This window comes from Glossina fuscipes, unplaced genomic scaffold, assembly GCF_014805625.2.
Source record: "Glossina fuscipes isolate IAEA_lab_2018 unplaced genomic scaffold, Yale_Gfus_2 109, whole genome shotgun sequence".
Taxonomy (NCBI): Eukaryota; Metazoa; Arthropoda; class Insecta; order Diptera; family Glossinidae; genus Glossina; species Glossina fuscipes.
Genome location: NW_023998452.1, coordinates 854,493 through 875,043, shown reverse-complemented (window position 1 = coordinate 875,043; position 20,551 = coordinate 854,493). Strand labels below are relative to the sequence as shown.

Sequence of the window (20,551 nt, the reverse complement as noted above, 5' to 3'; positions counted from 1 at the left end):
CGTGTTGTGCTAAAGAATTGCTCAAATTTTGCTTACAGCTTCTTCTGACCTGTTTTGTTGACATTTGTTTGACCTTAGCTGCCACGATAACCGATATGTTAAGGCAATCGCCCGTGAATTCGCGCTACAGGTTCCATCTGATTTAGCGAGAATATTTCTTCATAGTCGACTCATATCGGTTGAGAGAGTATGATTTCATTGCTCAACTGCTCGACTCGAGTTTGTTTTGTTCGCTACTAGTTTCTTCGCCTCAAACAATTCTTATGTTTTGTCAGTACTACAGTGTTCTTCTTCTACTGTCGTTTTCCACTAATTTCCATACGAAATGTTGAGAACTTAATAGATTCTAGTTGCTTTCATCGGATTATTCGTACAAGCAAGACCATCGATTGGTTTTTCAACTCATAATGATCTTCTTAAAGACCGCTCAGTGTCAGATTACCATTGTATTGCTCGAACTGCTAACCTCATCTTTTAAAAATCCGATTTTCATTGTCTCCTTTATCCCCAGCATAACAATACTGAAGTAATTTCCTACGATAAATTTTTTTTTTCATAATAGAATCTATTCTATCTCAAAAAACCAAGAAATAAAGAGTTTTGGATAAATTAAATGATTTTTGCTTTGGATTCAAGAAACCGATGCGTTTTTCGGACGTTCGTATTATTCAATAATGCTCAATTCTTTTTGATTGTACTTGAATTTTTTACGTTTTTGTTTTGATATCTGAAGCTCTGGCTTACGATGGAAAACTTTGAGATGTTTTATAGAGAACCGGATGTAGCGTTCTGGAAAACGCTTTTTGGTAAGCGAATGATTTATCAAATAGATAACTGCATTAATTGTTTTTGTCTAACAAGGTTTAAGAGTAGAGAACCCCCCACTGAAAGCGGGACAGAAGAAAGCTAAATCTAAAGAAGTGGACGAACAAGCAATCGAACAGATTGAAATTTGCATTGAGTAAAGGCCACATTAGCGAATAAATAGGACGGGTTAACAAGTTGACAGACAGACAAATTAAGAATATATGCAATTATAGAAGAGCTTAATAATTCATAGGTGTTAGCTCCTTCGCATGTTCGCTTAAATTATCGCAGATTCGAAAATAGAAAGGTAGTAGAAGATGGGAAAGCGAATAGAATATTTCAATTTCAGACATTGTCAAAAATAAGGAAATTGGAAAAACAAAGAAAATCAAAGCAAAGAATATAAAAAGAAAATATTTGCTGCAAATGTTATCTTTATTGTTAACTAACTTTCACACATATATCAATGCAAACTCAAAGTTCAACTCACCTTGTTGTTGTTATTGGGATTGTGTCGTTTCTTTACCTAAAAAAAAAAAAAGAAAAAAAAATAATAACAACTTTTTTTTTTTAAAGTCATTGTTTGGTGAAGGAAAATATACCCTGCGGAGATTTCAAATTTTCCATTAAGTAAGCAGCGTATGTGTATGAGTGGCAATGCACGTAATATATATAAAATTGCATCACATATAACTGTAATGCTGGCTGCAAAGGAAGGATTTTGTTAAAATATTTCTTACATTGTCTTTAAAGGTAGATACAGTGAAGTTTTTGTTGCTGCGTTTTTTTTTTTATTTCTTTTTTGGCTACAGACTCAGGTCAACTAAAGGTAAAGATTACTGATAGCAAATCCTCGTTTTTCTTTTAACCGTAGCCTCCACAAATGATTATTATGACCGTTATTTTGTTGTTAGGATATTTTTAGATCGACGATGATGACTGCCTTGTACACATATACAGTAAGTAAACAACAATACAAAACTTTTCTGCTCTATGTACATATATATTCGTATATGTGTAGGTATGCGTACAGTTCATATTTTACTTTCATATTTGATATATGACCTCCACCCACTATCCGATGTGGTATATATGCGCTTCTGGGAGTATATTTATAGATTTATATAGAATAATCTCTTTTATTGGTAAACATGCAGACAACAGGGACAACAAATACGTTTAGTGGTTACGGTAAACAGCGTTAAAAAAACAATGAAATTGTTATTCATTTCTTTTTTTTATTCTTTTTTTATTACAGTTCATCGTTGATAACCGGATGAATGCGTTGCTGGTCCATGTTCTCAGCAAAACAACAAAAGCAATGAAATTTTTAAGCTTTTTATGTTTATGTTGATTTTGCGGGTGTCGGTGCATCTATGGTTCAATTGGGTTCAGATGAAATGTGCATATACCTTTGAACAAATGCTAGTCTCGAGTTTTTGCAATTTACGATTATTTACATTCGAGAAATTTCTAGTAAATAAATTCTTGGAATTTTCAATATTATTCGCGTATGCCTTAATTCCGCTCGTCTTGCTCAACACTCGCTATAATCGTACATGTATTTTATGTACATTATTCGCGCATGTGTTAATTCCGTTCGTCTTGCTTAATATTCGTTATAATCGCAAATGTATTTTGATCATTTCCAAAAGTCCTTCACTGATTTGCACAAAGCTAGTTAATCAACTATGTTTTAGTGCAACGTTAAAGGAAGGCGTAAAAAAACGAATCTTAATCCGATATAACCTCAAAGCACAAGTAAGCGAAAGACGTTTCATTTTAAAGCGGAAAAGATTCTTGGCGAAATTAAAGATTTTCGACCGCCTTTCGATCATATGTCGCGCATACTTCAAATAATAATTTAGAAGATTACGGTTTTTCAATACGTATAATAAAAATTTCGTTTTGCCAATTTTTGAATATATGACGAAGGTGGTATAAAAGAAAATAGGTTAAAAATGAAAAGCTCTTTAACTATGGACCTTACAGAAGAAAAAAGGAGAAATTAGTAATTTATTAGTAACTGTAGACGGGCTTATGAACACATCTTGTTGAGAAGAAATAAATGAAATTGAATTCCTCTTTCTAGGCAAAATTTTGAGGTCATATGTGTAAGTTAAACGAATGCGCGTGGGGCCATATAATCGCGTTGATCATGTATACAAATATGTAGCTTTACTTCTTAGCCGAGATATAATTCAGAGCTTTCCAGAAGGTTTGTTCCCAAGAATACCTATATCGTAAAAATATTTCAACCTTTGTTTTTGTTTGAATCTTATTATACTTTATAGCGCTTGTGGTACAACGGTATATTAAGTATGCGTGGACATACGCAACATACAGAACTTGAGATAAACACACATTTTATTATATTAATCTTGTCGGTCTGCCTGTCTTGTATTTTCGTGTTCAACCTATAATTCGCAATTGTTAAGCTGTTTTAATGAAATTTGGTCCATTCTCGACCATTTCTCATGTAACGCCTTTTGTTTTGAAAAGTCGGTATATGATTAAGTGTAGAATAATGTAGGGCATTTAATGGCGGGCCATAAACGTTTCGACGTTTCTATGTACCACTGGAGCTGTTTACTTTATCAGTCCCTAGGTCTTTGCTCAGTCAATATTATCCAGTCAGTTATTCAGCGCTAGCGGTTAAGCTAAGCCAGACATGTCTGTATAGTCGGATAGTCGGGGTCAGTCGCTAAGCCAACGCAGCGCATTTTCTAACCGTAACGTTCTTGATCAGTTATTAAAGGATGTTTGTTTAGGACTTACCCACCACAGCCTTTCGTGTAAAATCTGCCGCGATCATATTTTTCGCCTATTGCCTCTGTATAATTTGTTACTGGTTTGTGTGACAATCATGCGATCATTACCCGTGGTCTCCTATGTTCAGTTAAAGCGACTGTGAGTTACTTAAGGTTATGGTAGTTACTTCGTTAGACAAGAAATCCATGCCCAAAGTGATAAGAAATCCCTCTCTAAAGATAAGAAATCCATTTATATCTATATATATATGTATATATATATATATATATATATATATGTGTGTGGATATAGTTTGATGTCTGCAGTGCATTGTGCAGTACAAATTTTCTGCTAACCGTGCGAAAATTCATCTAAATGTGACGCAAATTGCAAATGTTAAAGAGGATGTGTTTCTTATCTGTAATCTACCAATTGACTACTTGGTATGTCAATGTAGTTTTTCTAATTTTCTAATTTTTTTTGATTTTATTTCTTGTTGAGGTGACCCTTAGAGGTGTTCAACCTTGTCTTATTAGTAACAATATAAAAATTTTTTGCAAATTTTACTTGAAACATTATTTTAAAGAATATTTTAAAGTTAATTTAACCTAATAAGCATTTTTCCTTTTCAGGTTATGTTTGCGCGAATATTGCATTGAAATATTAAGTTCTGCTTATAACACATTGGTGCGTCAAGTTAGACGTGTCTTGGAACGTAACGTCGGCACCAATAATCACGATGACTCGTTTTTGTTATGGGCCGTACGTTTCTTTTTGGAATTTAATCGGTTAAGTGATATGAAATTAGAGCTCGTCAGGTAAGTTTAGAAATAACCGTTTGTTATAGCATAAGAAGAGTAGTAAAAAACTTGTCTACTTTTTTTTTTGGCAATTTATTGTTCATTTCAATTTCAACAAATTTTAAATTAAGTTGAAAACATTTTTTATTCAGTCATTTTATTACTTTCCTCCTACATTGTTATGCATTTTTCTGTTTTGACTTAACGTTGTTTGCTTTGATTCGTTTTTTCATTTTATATTTGTTCTTTTTCGCATTTTTATTCTGTTTTCAACTTAACAAAGTCGGGCTATTGTTGAAAAACTTATAAAACTAATGTTGTGCTTTCTTACGTCCGATACAATCATTGCTGTCCTGCTCGTCTCAGTTCCTTGCTATTCTGCTGTGTATTTAAAAGTTAGTTGTTTTCTTCTTCATCTTTTTCTCCTTCTTCTTCTTCTGCCTCTTTGCTTGAGCCTTTCAGCACCAAAAAAAAATCTAGAAAATTCTATAGGATTGTTTTGGGTACTTTGGAAATTAGTTTCTTTGCATAGAATAGAACGATAACAAAAAAAAAAAAAACCCACACAAAAATAATTTCAGACAATTGAGGCCTTAGAATATGTTGTCATTTCTCAAATATTCCCATTTCCACAACTTGTGCACACAATTGTCTAACACTATGCGGACAATTTATTGTCCTTTGCGCTCCCTCGCTTTTCATCATTCTCTTCGCTTAAACTTATGCACTATAAGATGGTAGCATGCCAGATTTATCCTTCCGCTTGCGACGTCTATGGAGAAGCTGTAGAAACTCCATGGAATATTTTTTTGCTTTTACTTAATGGTTGATTGACTATTCAGTGAACGTAGTGTGTGCAAGCTTGAGAACGTTCGGGAAGTATTAAATATATAGTGTCTATAACAGGTAAAATTGAAAATTAATTTAGTCATGTGCCTCTGTCTGTAAATATAATGTTGCCAGCCCGCTTTACTTTTGTTGTCATAAGATGTCTCATCTGAAGGCTGAGTAAACTCTTCTTAGAGAGGCATTATGAGGATTTTTGCGTTTAGGATATTCCTGGGACTTGACATTATTTTATAACAAAACTAATATTAGGGTTGATTTATTGTGACTCCTCCGTCGGAATATTAAAATTGAAAATAGGTCATCTTCTTGCACTTTGCTGTCAGTCTAAAAGTATATCTTTTCGAAGGAAGAGGAAAATAAAGATAAGGGCATGAAATTTGATACAGATTTCAGTTAAGACGCTATCTAAAGAAAATGATTCCTTTAGATTGCAAGTTTGAAACCAAGCGTGTGATGGCATTTTCATTTTAAAAGTAACATCTTTTTCACCTATTGAATCTACTATTGCACGAACAGGTATTTGTTGCTAATAACATATTTACGCACGTCTTGAATAAAAGTAAAGTACAAAGGTCTCTGTTGCTGTAAAAAAAGATCCTGATAAACACTCAAAACAGCAAAGACAATCTTACAAATTTCGCGCGTAGGCTTCAAGTACAGGCGTGATCAAAAGTGTATATAGAAAAGGGAATAAAAATGTCTTGTTGGTGTAGTTAGCATCGAAAAAGAATCGATGTCCTTGGTTTGTTCCAGTTAGCATCGAAAAAGAATAGATGTCCTTGGTTTGTTTCCTAAGCTCATGAAATTTGTGGATTGTGTGCATATGCCACAAAAAATGAGCTCAGGGAAGAGGGCTACTGAAATACTCTGCTTATTCGCCGAAGAACTAGTGAGTGGAGATTTTTTAAAGCTTACTTGATACAAATTCTAATCCTATTATTCAAACTTGCACCCGTCCGTGACCATTGCAAAGAAACGCTGCCAAGAACGACTTAACCGAAAAATGAGTATCAAAAATTATGATTTCGTCCCAAATCCATATCGAAACTCGTCCAGGAAGCGCTATTAGCGCTGAATGGAAATTTGTTACCGTCTACACCGTATTGGTGGTTAATTCTCCTAACAAAGGGTGACTCCAATCGTTAACATATTGTCTCTTTTTATAACGCTATCCAAAAATGAATTCTTACGTAAGTAGATGTTCTTTCGGCAACGAATTCGTATTCTGGCGAAAAGAAACAAAAATGTGTAGCTAACGACAGATGAAGAAAGCGTCTTCTACTATTTTCTTAGAATAAGCGTCCTTTTCTTCCCTAAGGCGCATTGATACTTTTTGCGGGTAATGTTCAAAAAGTCCGTACCAGTTAAAAAATCGATATGATCTCATTGTGTTACATGGTCTAATCATTGTATAGTGTAGTCATAATTTCGAATTCGAGAAGCTTCGAATGTCGGAGCTAAAGCGAATTAAGATGTTTAGTACAGCTTATCTAAACTGTCACTTTGAGTAAGAATGCTTTATACCAATAATAGAAACAAGAAAAGGAACTTAAATGAAGCATCGCTTTCACATACTCAACTTGGATGATGGGTATTTAGAATTCGTTGTATGGCGCGTATAGTTTCCTTAGTTATCTTCCTAACTACTCGGAAAAAAATTTTCTTTGGCTTTTCTATTGGGTATGATTTTTTCTTTCTTTTTTTTTGAATGCATTTTCAACTCTCATTCGCCCTTTTTTTCTATCATTTCTTTTACGTTCAGTGCTTTTCTACTTCAGCTTCGTGTTTTAGGCATTCCTAGGGAAAAAAATAAGAGAACTCAATTTTTGTAAAAACACAATTAACTTAACCAACGATTTGTTTACGTTTTTTGTGTTTACATTTTTTTTGTGTGTTCAGTGCGATTTTCTTGCAATGCTAGGAAATCTTTGCCCTTTTTTTACACATATTCTTCGCTTTATTTATTTTCTTTGAAGTTTCTCCACTACCTGAGGCAGTTCATTAAGTAATGTCACAGAAATCATTTTTTTGGTTTTTTTTTTTGTTAGTACCACGTTTTTGGAATATAATAGTCAAAGGAAACTTTGTTAATGTCCTTTAACGTTAATTGGGTCAAATTCAAGTTAATTAATTCAGTTATTTACCACTAAAGAAAAATACAACCATAGTTTACTTTGCTTTGAAATAAGTAGAAGCAGATTGAGGCTTGGCTTGTTTGGGAATAAAAAAAGCAAGTAAGAAAGTTGGCATGCTCACCTCCATTAAAATCCTTGATTTTCCCGGAACTTTATTTATTGTCATAAAAAAATGGATGGGATAAAATGTATCTTTTATCTTTTACTCCACACTTTTACAGGAAAAGTTAATCTTACCTCAAAGCTCTTTTTTTCATACTCACATGGGCGGTATTTTTAAGAAAAAATTTATGCAGCCCGTCGTGGTCTAGTTCTGCCACAGTTAATTTGGAATTAACACACTTCGCTTGTCCCACTCTACCCTCCTTTTACGTGAGACCCATATCAACTATATTGTAACGTTGTGTGTACGTGTGTGCGTATCTCCATAAGCATGGCAGCGACCTGCTGGACGTCTGGCATGTTTTCTACTTCCAGAAATCTGAAAAGCCTGTTTCTCAAACATACCCAAGCCGGACAAATGAATGCAGTCTATTGGGCATCGTCCCTCGTAACTTGGTACAGATCCCATACGTTATCTGCGCGTAACTCGAAAAATTTCCAAGTCCAGTGAAAAGTTGGATTGGGAAAAAGCTAACTTTTCAGTGTTCTTCACCACATTTCTCTACGCTTGGGATAAGGCTGTAGTTTCACCTCCCTTTGGAATCTTTTCCCCATCGCTGCTATCGTTCTGTCAACATGACCTGGCGGATAGTAGTCTTAAGTCTGCAGACTTCTCTGTAGTTTCCTTCCCCGGAAGTTTTTTCTTTTCTTCTGTTCTGGACATTTAACTGTTTCTTCTATAGGAGCTCAATGGTTAATATTCCCGTCAAGACCGCTGCGCCTGCTATTGAAACTGCTCGGCAAGCCAATATCATTCCCAACGTGCGCACACTTGAACCTCTTCGAGCTGTCGTGAAAGATGTTTACTTTGTAAGACGTTTTCTGCCCAAGTCGAGGCGGGGTACATCGTGTACGCGTAGACTACGCTGAATGTTTTCGCTGCGCCGGTTTTTACCCATTCACGTTTGAGATAATCTTGCACAAAGTGCTTGTGGTTGACAATAGCTTATCCAAAACTTTCTTAACGCGTTGCTCGAATGTCAGTTTCGCATCTAATGGCACTTCCAGATATCTCAAATTAAAGCTAAATAGAATGCAGTATCCTTCCGTCTCTATTTTTGCCAGGACAAGAGTTTCTTCTGTGACCATTTAATCAATAAGAAACAGTTGCTATTTCTGTAGGCTTCGCAGAATTGCAATGTGTCGATTTGCAAAAGCGATAGACATTTCTATAAATTCATTACTTTAATGTATTAAATTTTTTTTATATGTTTTGCAGTTCATATCATCCGATACACACATTAAGATCTGCTTAAGTCTTTGTCATGTGAAATTTTTTGTTTTGTTTTTTGGTTCGCAAAAAGTGTGTTAATATTGCTACGCATTTAATTTATGTCATGTGATAAGGGATTAAAATCAACTTAAGCTATATTAATCAGTCGGAGTTATGGAACAAATGTAACAAATGAAAAAATCACAAGGGTATTAATCAATTACTTTGAACATATTTCGTATAATGCTAACAGCTTTGTACTTTTAGCAACATGAACGACATTACATATAATCACATCGTCATATCCTCCGTATGAGTGGCCAAGTTTGTAAGAATTCCGACTACTAACTCAGTGTCCGGGAGTACAAACCTTATTTACTGTGGTCGTAGCAGTTATGAATGTTCAGCCGGTAAACATACAACACTTTCGGTCAATTACCCACTAGGCTGCAGCCCATAATTCTTTTTCTTTCCGCAACACCTTCTTTCCGAACAAACACCTTATTACATAAGCAACGGACATTTCCTGCGTTATTCGTCTTATAATGGAAAAAAGATTTTAAAAAACGATGTACCAGTACGCATAATAAGAAAATCTTTGCTATTATTTCTTAGTAATTCAAAGACGCTCGCCTTCGGAAGTCAAATTGCACAATTCAACGATTCTTCCATTAACAAATCTGGACCGTGATAAATGTGTTTCTTGAAGTCCTTAACAATTTTAACGGGATGGAATTTTCTATGAAAAAAAATGTGGTTTCGTCCATTCAACGTTGCCTCCCAATTTCACAAGAAATAGGAAAAACTGCGTTTGACCCATCTGCTTATGCCCAAAGAAAAATAAAATGGATAATCTATGCCAGGTCTTACATTCGCCTAAGTTCTGGCCTCCAAGAGCTTACATTTATTTAAAGCAAAGTTACTTTGCCTATCAAAATCGTTTCCAATAGTCCCATAATTGAATTAGTGAGAGAATTGATTAGTGATCAGCTATAAATTCATTTTATTCAATAATTTTAATAAACTTGATGCAATGTTTTTATTTCCCGCGTAAGTGAAGCCAACGAAAGAACGAAATTTGATACAAGGTCATAAAAAATATAACAAACATTGTGCAATGTACACTACTGCTATTTTAAGAAAGGATAACCGCGTAATTTGGACAACTTAACAATCGTGTTGTAGTGGGTTGGCATGAGCTAATCTTAATTGACCAAATGCAGAGAATTTTGAAGCCACGAGGCTGCGAGCTTGTGACAGTGCAATTAACGTTTTACGTTTCGCTACGATTTACCCAGTATAGTAACAATGATAATAAGAATGTTGCTTTCATATACAGAGATGAAAGACCGCATAAAGATTGTAAAGAGAGTCGATTAGGGCAGGATTTTGCATTCAATAGGTATTTTATGCGATATATAATTACTTTGTTCATCAACGGAGCGTTTGTTGAATTCAAATAAATTTCTGATTTTTTCAATTAAACATTTATTGCCAAATAACGATATATTAAGTTTTATTCGCAGTAGTAACTATTACTGGCTACTGTTTCCACGTTGGTACGACTCTTCGAGTTTTCAACACTAACATACCCATCTTCTGTTACAATTGGATCAATTGTGGTTGGTGGCAATTCTCCTTAATCGTTTCATTTTGTTGGAACAATACGCGGCGCACTTCTGATTTTCGTGAATTTGTTCCTAAATTTTTTCCCCATATGTCTTTCAAGGTTTTTTAAAGCCTTGCAATGTGCTTTCTGTAATTATCGATGTAGAAGCTGCAGGTATGTTTCACCTTAGGCCAGCTTGGTTAGTTCAGCAGTAATAAACCTTAAATTTATTTGCTAATATTTGCACTTATTTTATATTTAATTCATTCCTCTCTAATGAAATTGCTTTTAAATGAATGGGGGCTTAGAGTAACTAAAGCCCCCATTTGGATCTTAGTTGATTTTGCATACTCAGTTTCTTACGAGTAAAGTGGCCATATTAAGTTCAAAAACTAATTAAATCGAACCAAGGCTTTCCCGGCTATTATCAAACAGTTAGTATACAATTAAGGAGGGAAGCTGGGGTAATTACTTGAAAAATCATCGTCACTGGACGATTCCATCTACAAATTTTTTTTTGTTGATTTAATCAATTATTTTATCGGACGGTTAGGAGATATCCCCTATTCGTGTAATACGATGACGGTCAGAAGGAAGTGAGCAAAGAGAAAGACATACGCTATCTGTGGAAAGAGAAATAGATGGGGAGAATCGCATCCTAGTCGTCGTATGCACAATTGATAAGTTTTATGCCTTTGCCAGACTGAGAACTCGCTCTGCCGCGTCGATTTGAACGCGAACACAGACTTTGCAGTCGCGATCCTTATCTATTCGGCCGGTCATGTACTCTAATCTTTTCTAAATATGGATGAATTGCTTCTTTCCATACATCGAATACATGTCCTATCCAACAAAACGGTACTTTGTAAATCTCATACCCACAACATCAAGAGTTGGTGAATCCCTTATTGAATGACTTCAAATACGTTGAAGCTTCACTGTTGCTTAAAAACCGTAGCTATATTTAGACAACTTGTACATCTTGATTCTCTCATTTAAAAGCAATGTACTCATCAATCTGTTATAATCAGTTAAAACTTGCTCTCTTAAGCTGTAGTCATACGACTTTAACAACCTTTACGAGCTTATGATTAAATATCGGAAATTCTGTTTGTAGAGAGATTTAAAATGCGGTCAACTACCTCTCTTACCATGATTTACTATACTGCTAACAATTAAATCCAATTAAGAATTCTCTTTTAAACGATTTCTAAAGCACATCAAATAACGAGGACTTTGCTGTGTGTAAAGAGGAAAGCAATGTGTTTGCAATTTTTTGTGCATGAAACATGCTTCAATGCTGTCGGGATCATTGACTATCAGAGCGAGTTTGTAACCATTTATATTAACAATGAATGGCATTAGACAACAAAATTCTTTGATAATGACAAAGCCAAGTGGTGAAGAGAGGGAAAGAGGATTATGTACAAGATTTTATTAAGTATTAGAAAATTAATAAAAAACTCAGTCAGAGCTTAATAAACAAAAAATGTTCGGTAAAAAATTGTAGGAGATTTTAGGAAACGCTCTTTACTTACGTAAGCGGGCATACGGTTTCCTTTTTTTTTTAAATTTTTTTTATTTTTCTGTGTTGTTTTATTTTTTTTTTTTTCTATTCCTTATCCCATGACTCGGTAATCACTTAAAATGCATATGTGTTTGTTTAAGCGCTTCGGTGAGTTGTTTTCATACCTGTTTGTTTAACGATAACCATCTCTGGTGACTTTGTGCGTAAAAGTGTTTGCTTCCACTTGAAGAAATTTAATTTCATTAATGAGTTTCACTTTATATTTTCTTACTTCGTATTAAAAAGAAAGTGTAATATACTTCTTTTCTAGCTTTTCTTTAATTTAGAAGAAGAAGAGAAAAAAAAAAAGAGAAAGAAGCAAAGAACAAAGAAAAACTAGGAGTTTTCATATAATCATTCCAGTGTAGATTCATTTATTGCGATTTCTAATTTTAAGTTTCCCATCCGTTCGCTCCTTTCGCTACGCCTCACGCGTTCACACTCATTCATTTATTTTCTATGACAACAAGAATGTCAAAGTGCGACTACGTTTAAGTATTTGCCTAATGATTGCAATGATGTTGTTGCTTTATCCCGCTGCTGTACGGATGAAAAAGGATGTCTTATATAATTCCGTGCCTCCTAGTTTGAAGACTCTTTCTCTTTTTATCGCTTTTGTTTGTTTTCTTTTTTTCTAATTTGCAAGTATTTTCACTTCTAATGCTTAAGGTTTCCTTTTTTCTTTTTATTTATTTTTTTTTCATTTCTCTTTTGTGTTTGCCTTACGGTAGCGAATCCTTAAGCGTGCAATGTTTTCATTGGGTGCTAACGCGTATGGAGCATGACATGGACATGATTGTCAGTGACAAGAAACAAGCACGTCTTTGGGCCAAACGTTTACATGTTGCTCTTCAGGTAAGTCTGTTTTTATTATTACAATAATTAGTCTGTCGTTGCTATAGTAAAATTGTCTTGCATTTTATTTATTTATTTTAATGTCTGGCTATCCAAATTACAAATTTCTGTATGCCCGTCCACAGAGGCTTTTGAATGAAAATGAATTCTTCTTAAAGTTTCTCTGTAAAGGTTTTATTTACATTGTTCATTAAATTAATTGTTTACTGATAATTGGCTTGGGATTAAAAAAAGAAGATATTTAACTACAAATCTTCCAAAATCATTTATGTCTTTCATCAAAGTAATTGTGAGGAAATAGAAAAAAGCTTCGAAAAGTGCTACAAAGATTAAACAACTTGTTCCTTCAACGAGCTGTAATAAGTTTCAGTTTTGAGTTGTTAGTCAAAGGTGTTTCAAAGCTGTTGCCCATAGTTCTTTGATTTTCTGGCAAGGTTACTGTTATGCGACCAAATTTTGGTCGAAGTCTGCATTGTATGTGTGTACGGCTCATATAAAAGTTGTATTCGTCTGTGAATGTTGGTTATTTCAACGATCCCCGCAAAAATCAAATCAAATTATGCAGCGAAAATATCATGCGCTCAACTATTGCAAGAATGTGTACAGCTCCTCTGATATTCTTAAGAAAATAAGCGTAATGTCTGTTTGGATTAAGCTAAATTTTAGATGTTGTACTTATCAATTTCTACATTGAAGGTGTTTTACCGAAAGAAGAAATTTGGCTACCAATCAAGCCTTTTAACGGGACTCTATTCCGATTTTTCATCCCACACCGGTGGTATTCTCGGAATCACCCTTGCACTATTACGTGTGCGTGCTATCAACGTTGTGCAGTTTATTACCGGGCTACGGACATCTTTTGCGCCATTCCATGTAATCCCAGGCTTAAGTCCCATGAGCAAAGTTTATGCTTGGGTATTTTCGTGGCAACCGTTCTATAGGGGGAAAAGTTATCTTTATACCAAAAAAGCTCTTGAATAGGATCACTTGGCGTTCTCGACGTTCCCGGTCGTAGTGCATCGCACGACACATCATCGAAGGTGCTCGTACTTTAATAACATTTCCTGCATCTGGAACAATTTATCTGCCTCTGCAATAATTCTTGTCTATAGTTTCTAATGTTATCACGCTTAAAACGTTATTTTCTCTTTCTCATTTTCGCCTCTACATCCTACTTCCATATATAGGTGACATGCCACATTTTGATAATTATTTAAAAAAAAAAGACTATAAAGACAATTTTCAGAATGAAGCTTTCCTAGTCTTAGCAACTTTTGTATTATTCTCTATTGAAGCCTGTAAATTATACACTTTCATTCTTGAAGCTTTATAAAATTTTGTAGCTGCTTTGGACTTTAAGTTATAATCATTTATGAAAATGATCTGTAACTAATAATTAAAAAACATACGCTTGGCAAAGCTAAGCAGACCAAAGTATCCAAATATATTAAAAATCTTATGTTGGATATATGAACGCTATAACACCTTTATCTTACATTCCTGGAGCTTACCAACATATTCACAAATCTAGTGGACTTCCTAACTGTCGTTGCGGGTCATCTTCATGAATTTCTTGTAGGTGGCGAGGAGTTTTCGATTCACGCCATTTGTTTTTGCTTTCTTAAGGGGTCCCCGTGTTGAGCAGTGCCTCCTTCCGTTTCTTGATTTTCAAATTAAAGCTCATTATTAAGTGCCTGTTACATTCCTGCTCATATAAGTCTACCTAATTATCATTCAATATATTCTGCATTTATTTCTCCTACCTCTCCTAGCACCCGCTTACATACATTCTCGACTAAAAGTATGCGAACAAATATTATATCCAATCTTCACTAATGCAGATACATTCAAGTGCTATATATATCATGATTATCTTTGGCTTGACAACAAACTCCAAACCATTTCAAAGACAAAGATTGTAAAGAATTCAAAAACAAAAAGAAACTCGCTGCCAGTGCCGGCGAAAATAATATTGTTTATGTTTACGAGTATGACTTTATTTAAATCAGATAAGCTGCCATGACTTCGTTGAATGATTTCTCGCTGTTGCAAAATCGTCTCAAATTGAGCACAATATGCGCTCAGTCGGTGAAGACGAATGGGCACACATTCGCCAGGCTGCGGACTCTCCTTATCTCTTTCTGTCCTCCCCACTTCTTTCATCACCGCGTTAATGCTATTGAGAGCGTCCCTTGTATTGGACAATTCCTCGGCTTCACCTATTGTCGAGTTAAAGCTTTTCCATCTTTGTCGCTGTAATTGGTCCAACGAGAACTATGGCAAGTTTGCGTTTTTCTTTTTATGACTTTTAGAATGTCAGAGTGATAAGTAGTATAAAATTGTCAACATATTAAAAGAAGAAGAATATAAATATATATATATTAAAATTTTTTTTACAGTTTCCAAATTTTGTGCGTATACTTTTTGGAGATACTGTATGCATACATATATATATATGAAGTGTCTAACTTGAGTCTTGTATCGACTCTAGTTTCGTTTGTGGTTATATTCCATTCAGTCATCTTCATCATCATTATCATTGTCATCACTATGATTGTCATTGTCATTATTTTGGTGATAATAATGAGAATTTTTTGTTTAATTAAAGACATTCCGGGAGTTGTTACACAGCTTAGTAGCACTGCAAAAGCTAAAGGATAATAATGCTCAAGCACTATTCGATATGTTGGTGAATAATGTCTGCTATGTTCTGGAATATCGTGAAACAATACTGCATCTATTAATGAACTATAATGAAGCACACAGCACCAAGTAAGTACTCAAACAGCGTATACACTCAACCAAGTCTGTGTGTTATTTTTACGCTGTCACATACGTATGCATTTCTATTGTATGAATTGACGTTTGCATGCATGTGTATAGAACTAGAAAATCGAGTATTTCCTTTCACTTCCTGTTTCGTTTTTCTTTTGAATTTAGCTTTTGTTTTCCCTTCAAACGAGAAACTTACTACACTTGCACACGTATATTGTATAATTCTATGCTTATGTCTGTATATGTTATATGTACAGTCGAGAGTAGGATATAAAATCTAACATTAAAAATTCTTTAAATATTCGCAAAAGATCCTCTTATGGGCTATTGTTCTTTTCGTTTCCTTTTTATATTTTAATTCCTCTCCGAAGGGCATTAGTATCTTTGCATACTTGTCTCTGCCTTAGTTTCTTGTTGTTATTATTATACTTGTTTGGGTATTAAAAAAAAAAAAATTTAAAATTTTATGCTTTTATGCACGTGTGATTTTCGCTTTTAAATGTTTGAAATAAATTTATAGTCTTAACAAGGACACCTAAACGCACTTCTGGTCTTAGTCATTTTTGCCTCACGTGTGTAATAGGTGTTTGCATATATTTTGATCATTTTTCTTTGAGAAAAATTTATACATTATAAGTTAATCAAAATATTTTCCATCATTTCCCATAAAAAATTTCCCATTTTTCTGTCAGCGTGGCGATATCGTGTCGAAAGAACGACATTGCGTTGCGTTACGATGCAATTATCGACCCATTTCCGCCAAGCTATGCTGCATTGATCTGAATAAGTGATAATCAAGAGGAGCTTTGTCTCGCGAGTACACTGGCGGAGGCAGAAATTCCCATTCCAGCTGTAACAGTGTAACGTTGACAACTCATGCAGCGTGTGGCGTTGTTATGCGAAATGATGATTTTATGTCTGCTAGCCGCTGTTGCTGGTTACTTTATCCACCAATACACCGTTCAACTTGATGCCGGTCTGCAGTAACGCTTTCATTCGGTTTTAGCAGCTCGTAATACATTGCATCCTGCTGACCCTACCATGTGCACAGCAGAACTGTGGATGACTCCCCTGGACTAACTCATGAGTTTTTACGCTTGGGACTGTCGTAATTGCTCCAATTTTGATAGCCAGTCACAATACGCCAACGAAAACTCTTGTTTTTTTTTGCCTGCCAAGTAATGAACCCGCGACGTTTAAACGGTTCGAAATGACATTTTCCGTCAATTCGCGTGGTAGCCATTTTCCGTTTTTTTTGCGTATAGACATCTAGAAACAGGTCAAAGTTCTTTCAGGATTTGAGATAAATTTTCGTTCAATTGGTCTTGCAATGCATTGTGTTCGAACTCCAAATCGTTCTTTGACGGACTATACACTTCTAAAAGTGGCTGATGGGCTTTGGAAGCAGACATTTTCAGACTAAAAAGCAAAAGTAATGAATGTCGAAAATGCAATTTTAAGTCTTCCATGATTAGCATCTACATACATTGAATAACTTAACCGTCGTGTGCGTTAATACTTCGCATGATCTTATCATTTTCATCAATAGATATCGCTGATCAAAATACATGCAAGCTATAATAAAGCAACTTAGGTTGTAATCGAATTTAATGCACAAACGATCTGAAATTTCGCAAATGCAGCAAAATTTTGCAAACCAATATTAATAATTATTTGCTACATCTATGAACGTCTTATTATATTGCATGTGCTTACCAGTTCAGTTTGTTTCAATTTTTCAATGATGATGAGTTTACTGGATACCTTTGGCTTCTATGTTGGTCTTCAATTTTTAATTATATTAAAAAAATTTGTATTTTGAAATATTTTTATCTACGATTAAATAGATACGAAAAAAATCGTATTAATAGTTCTATTCAACATCCAGAAGAGCTTGTGATATATACCCAGCTTTTATTATACCGATCTATTCAGACTCACCCTCTGAATCAAGCCAAGTTTTTCTGCCCGCCTGTCCACGCACGGGCCATGCTAATCTTCTCTTTATCGTTCCAATTTTAGTATATGTTCTGCCGTAGCAAGAACAAACCATATTGAACCATGCGCAATAAACAATTTGGACTCTGGTGTTGTTTAGGCTCCTAGTTTATAGGGATTGTCTAACTCGCCAGGGGGCGTGGATTTCGCTTAAATAATTCGCGTGGCTTGCGCCACCTTGGGGTTAAACCATCAAGGTAGGAACCCACGTGAAACCCATATCACAATCTGTCCCCCTGTCCGCCTTGTCCCGAAAATAAACGTATGTAGTGGAAACCAACTGTAACAAATGTATTGGTCAAAGCAATAGCTTGTGTAGCAATTTGCACCGTAAAATACGAAATTGTTAGACGCTACTTGAAGACTCATTTTATTTAAAACTGTTTATATTCTTATAAATGCGTGCTCCAACAATGGGCATTTCTCAACTAAATTTCCCACATTTATCTATTATATCTGAATACTAGTTTTGTAGTCAGTTACATATATTAGAATGAAAATTTTTTTTAATAGTACGAGTTTTCAAGTCGTTATGTACATGGGGAGTGGTCGTAGAAATTATCCAAAAGAAAACGTTTTCAGCGGCTTTTGTTCTTGAAACAAAACATGTTACTTTACCGAATTTCATTAAAATGTCGTGGAAAAACTTGATTCAGAAAATGCCTTTGAAACCATTGGTATAATAAAAAAAGAGCGGCTGTTGCCTTATCCGTACAACGTATCGCAAGAGATAACTTTAACGCTTATTGAAGTAAGTTAGGGCAAGTTTAAAATTCTAGTTATCGAGCTAGCTCGGACGTTATTCTCGATTTTGAATTGATACTTCTCGTTACCGGGTAAATTTTGACTATTACCAAGTTGAAGAGGCTCAGTAGCGAATTTTGCTCGACATCCCATGCAAAAGTCTATACCTTTACTATGAACCAAAAAAACAATTGTATCGGTCTTGTGTTTTGTCGTGGGTGCCATATCGACAGTGAGAATTATAAACAAACCTCTGGAGTCAACTGAAGATTACAGAGTTGATTACGAGTACCTGTGACTGCAATTAAATATTATATAAAATCGCTTTTTTACGACTACGGTAGCCCTAAATTTTTTTTTTTCTGTAACAGCAACAGAAAGAATTTAAATGGATTCCATACATTGTAGTTTAGTGATCGCATGGGTCTTGTTAATCTCAAATCCTCACAATGTTGGTGGCAAGTTTTCAATTGATAAACTTTTGCAATTGTTTACTTACAGATAAAACTTTGTTGGAATGTAGATTTTAACTTAATCAATAGTAATCAATATGCGTATTAGTATAGAGAAACGAATCTCATAAATGTTTATACAAATATGTATGCAGGTATATGCATACATTTTGTATACCTCGTTCAGGGTATTTGGACCGTATATATATAAAAATATGGGTCTGCATGTACATTGACCACCATTTTAGCAATTGAAAGGCAATTAGTTTTTTTATTCATGAATAAGGGTGAAAATTACAGCTAGAGAAGAGAAATGAAATGAACGCGAGAGTGGTGTGAATGATATATATATATATACACATATAGAATATATACACCTACATACGCATATACAAATGTGTATGTATATAAATATCTATTATATGTATGTATATATAAATAAACTATCGATGTGGTTTAAAAAATTTTGAACCTGGCAATGGAAATAAGGTTAGGTAGAAATATGTTCACGATGGTATGACTGGTTATATATAAATTTTGAATCTTTACAGGCTTAATATTTTTTAAATTAAGCTTATGACATTGTGACCAATACTCCATGAAAATGCAAAAAGACGAAAAAAGTGACTATAATTGGATAGCGACAGCAGCCATTGAAGGCAATTTGATCATGAGAATTTCTATAACCTGTGTAAAGCTGCTAACTTTATAATTTTTTGCATAGTATCACTGGCTATTCCGCTCTCTCTTCGGCCAATTTGCTCTCGTGATTTTATTAAAAGATATTTTTTGACTTTTGATAAATATAAATACATATATGTATACACAAATGTATATACATATACATTTTTTTTAAATTGCCACGAATTGGTTTTTCATCAAATGCGAAAAAGTAATCAATCACTTTAACGAGATTTAAAAAAAAAAACATAGTGATGGTCGCAAAAGAACTGAAGGATGTGGATTACGACGAATATTGCATACTTGTAAGCATTCGAATTTTAGAATAAATTCCCGTTATTATTGTAAATATTAATGCGTATAGGTTAAAATGAATATTGCCTACTTTTAGGCAATCAAATTTAAAGATAAATGTTTGTAACTAGAGTAAGATTTTTGAAATGATTCTTTAACCCTTTTAGATGACCTCGATAAAAAATTTATATGACATTTTTATCGCATAGACGATTGATAGACGATAGATTCACAATCGAAAAAATTGATTTTTTCTATTTAGGAAAACCGAATGCAAATAAAATGCAAAACATAGTGTGATTTTGTAAATGTGAATGTCTAATTACCAGTAATTTTTGTTTTTTTTTTACACATACGTGATATTTCGATTTAATTTTGTGGTATTTAGCGAAGGAAAGAACATATGATCTGAGCAACATTTTATAGCAGGACCAGCAAGCGCACATAGTATCAATTAAAGATTTAGGTCAAAAGTTGAAATATTCTTTCATTTTTATTTATTTTATATTTTTGTATGTTGTTTGTACAATGTTTTAGGACGGAATAATCGCCATTTCAATCTGTTTGTAATTAAAAATGTGAGAGTAAATGAAAAAAAAAAAAAGAAAAATGAAGAGAAATATGTAACAAACGTGAAATAGAATTTTTTATCCAATGTAGATAAATAAAACGAAAAGAGAAATAAAAGTATTTCGTTAATATTTTTGATGAAATGTTTGAACACCTTTGAAAAAAGTTCTTTGCATTCACCTAAAGTAAATATACGTCACATGAATTTTGCAAGCAAAGTAAAACCATTTTCGCATTCGCTTTTTTCACGACGTTATATGACTTTAAAATTTTGAAAACCAGAAAAAAT

At 34.2% G+C, this 20,551-nt stretch overlaps 1 protein-coding gene and 1 pseudogene across 1 annotated transcript in view; one reads left to right on the top strand and one right to left on the bottom strand.

Moving 5' to 3' along the window:
* LOC119638707 (protein timeless homolog) overlaps positions 1-20,551 on the top strand; it is a 244,359-nt gene that overhangs the window by 14,271 nt on the left and 209,537 nt on the right. Inside the window, exons 3-5 of the mRNA XM_038035651.1 lie at positions 4,191-4,376; positions 12,625-12,748; positions 15,357-15,520. Coding sequence (XP_037891579.1) covers positions 4,191-4,376; positions 12,625-12,748; positions 15,357-15,520 — 474 coding nt within the window. The remainder of the gene's footprint in view (positions 1-4,190; positions 4,377-12,624; positions 12,749-15,356; positions 15,521-20,551) is intronic.
* LOC119638799 lies at positions 17,469-17,569 on the bottom strand (annotated as a pseudogene).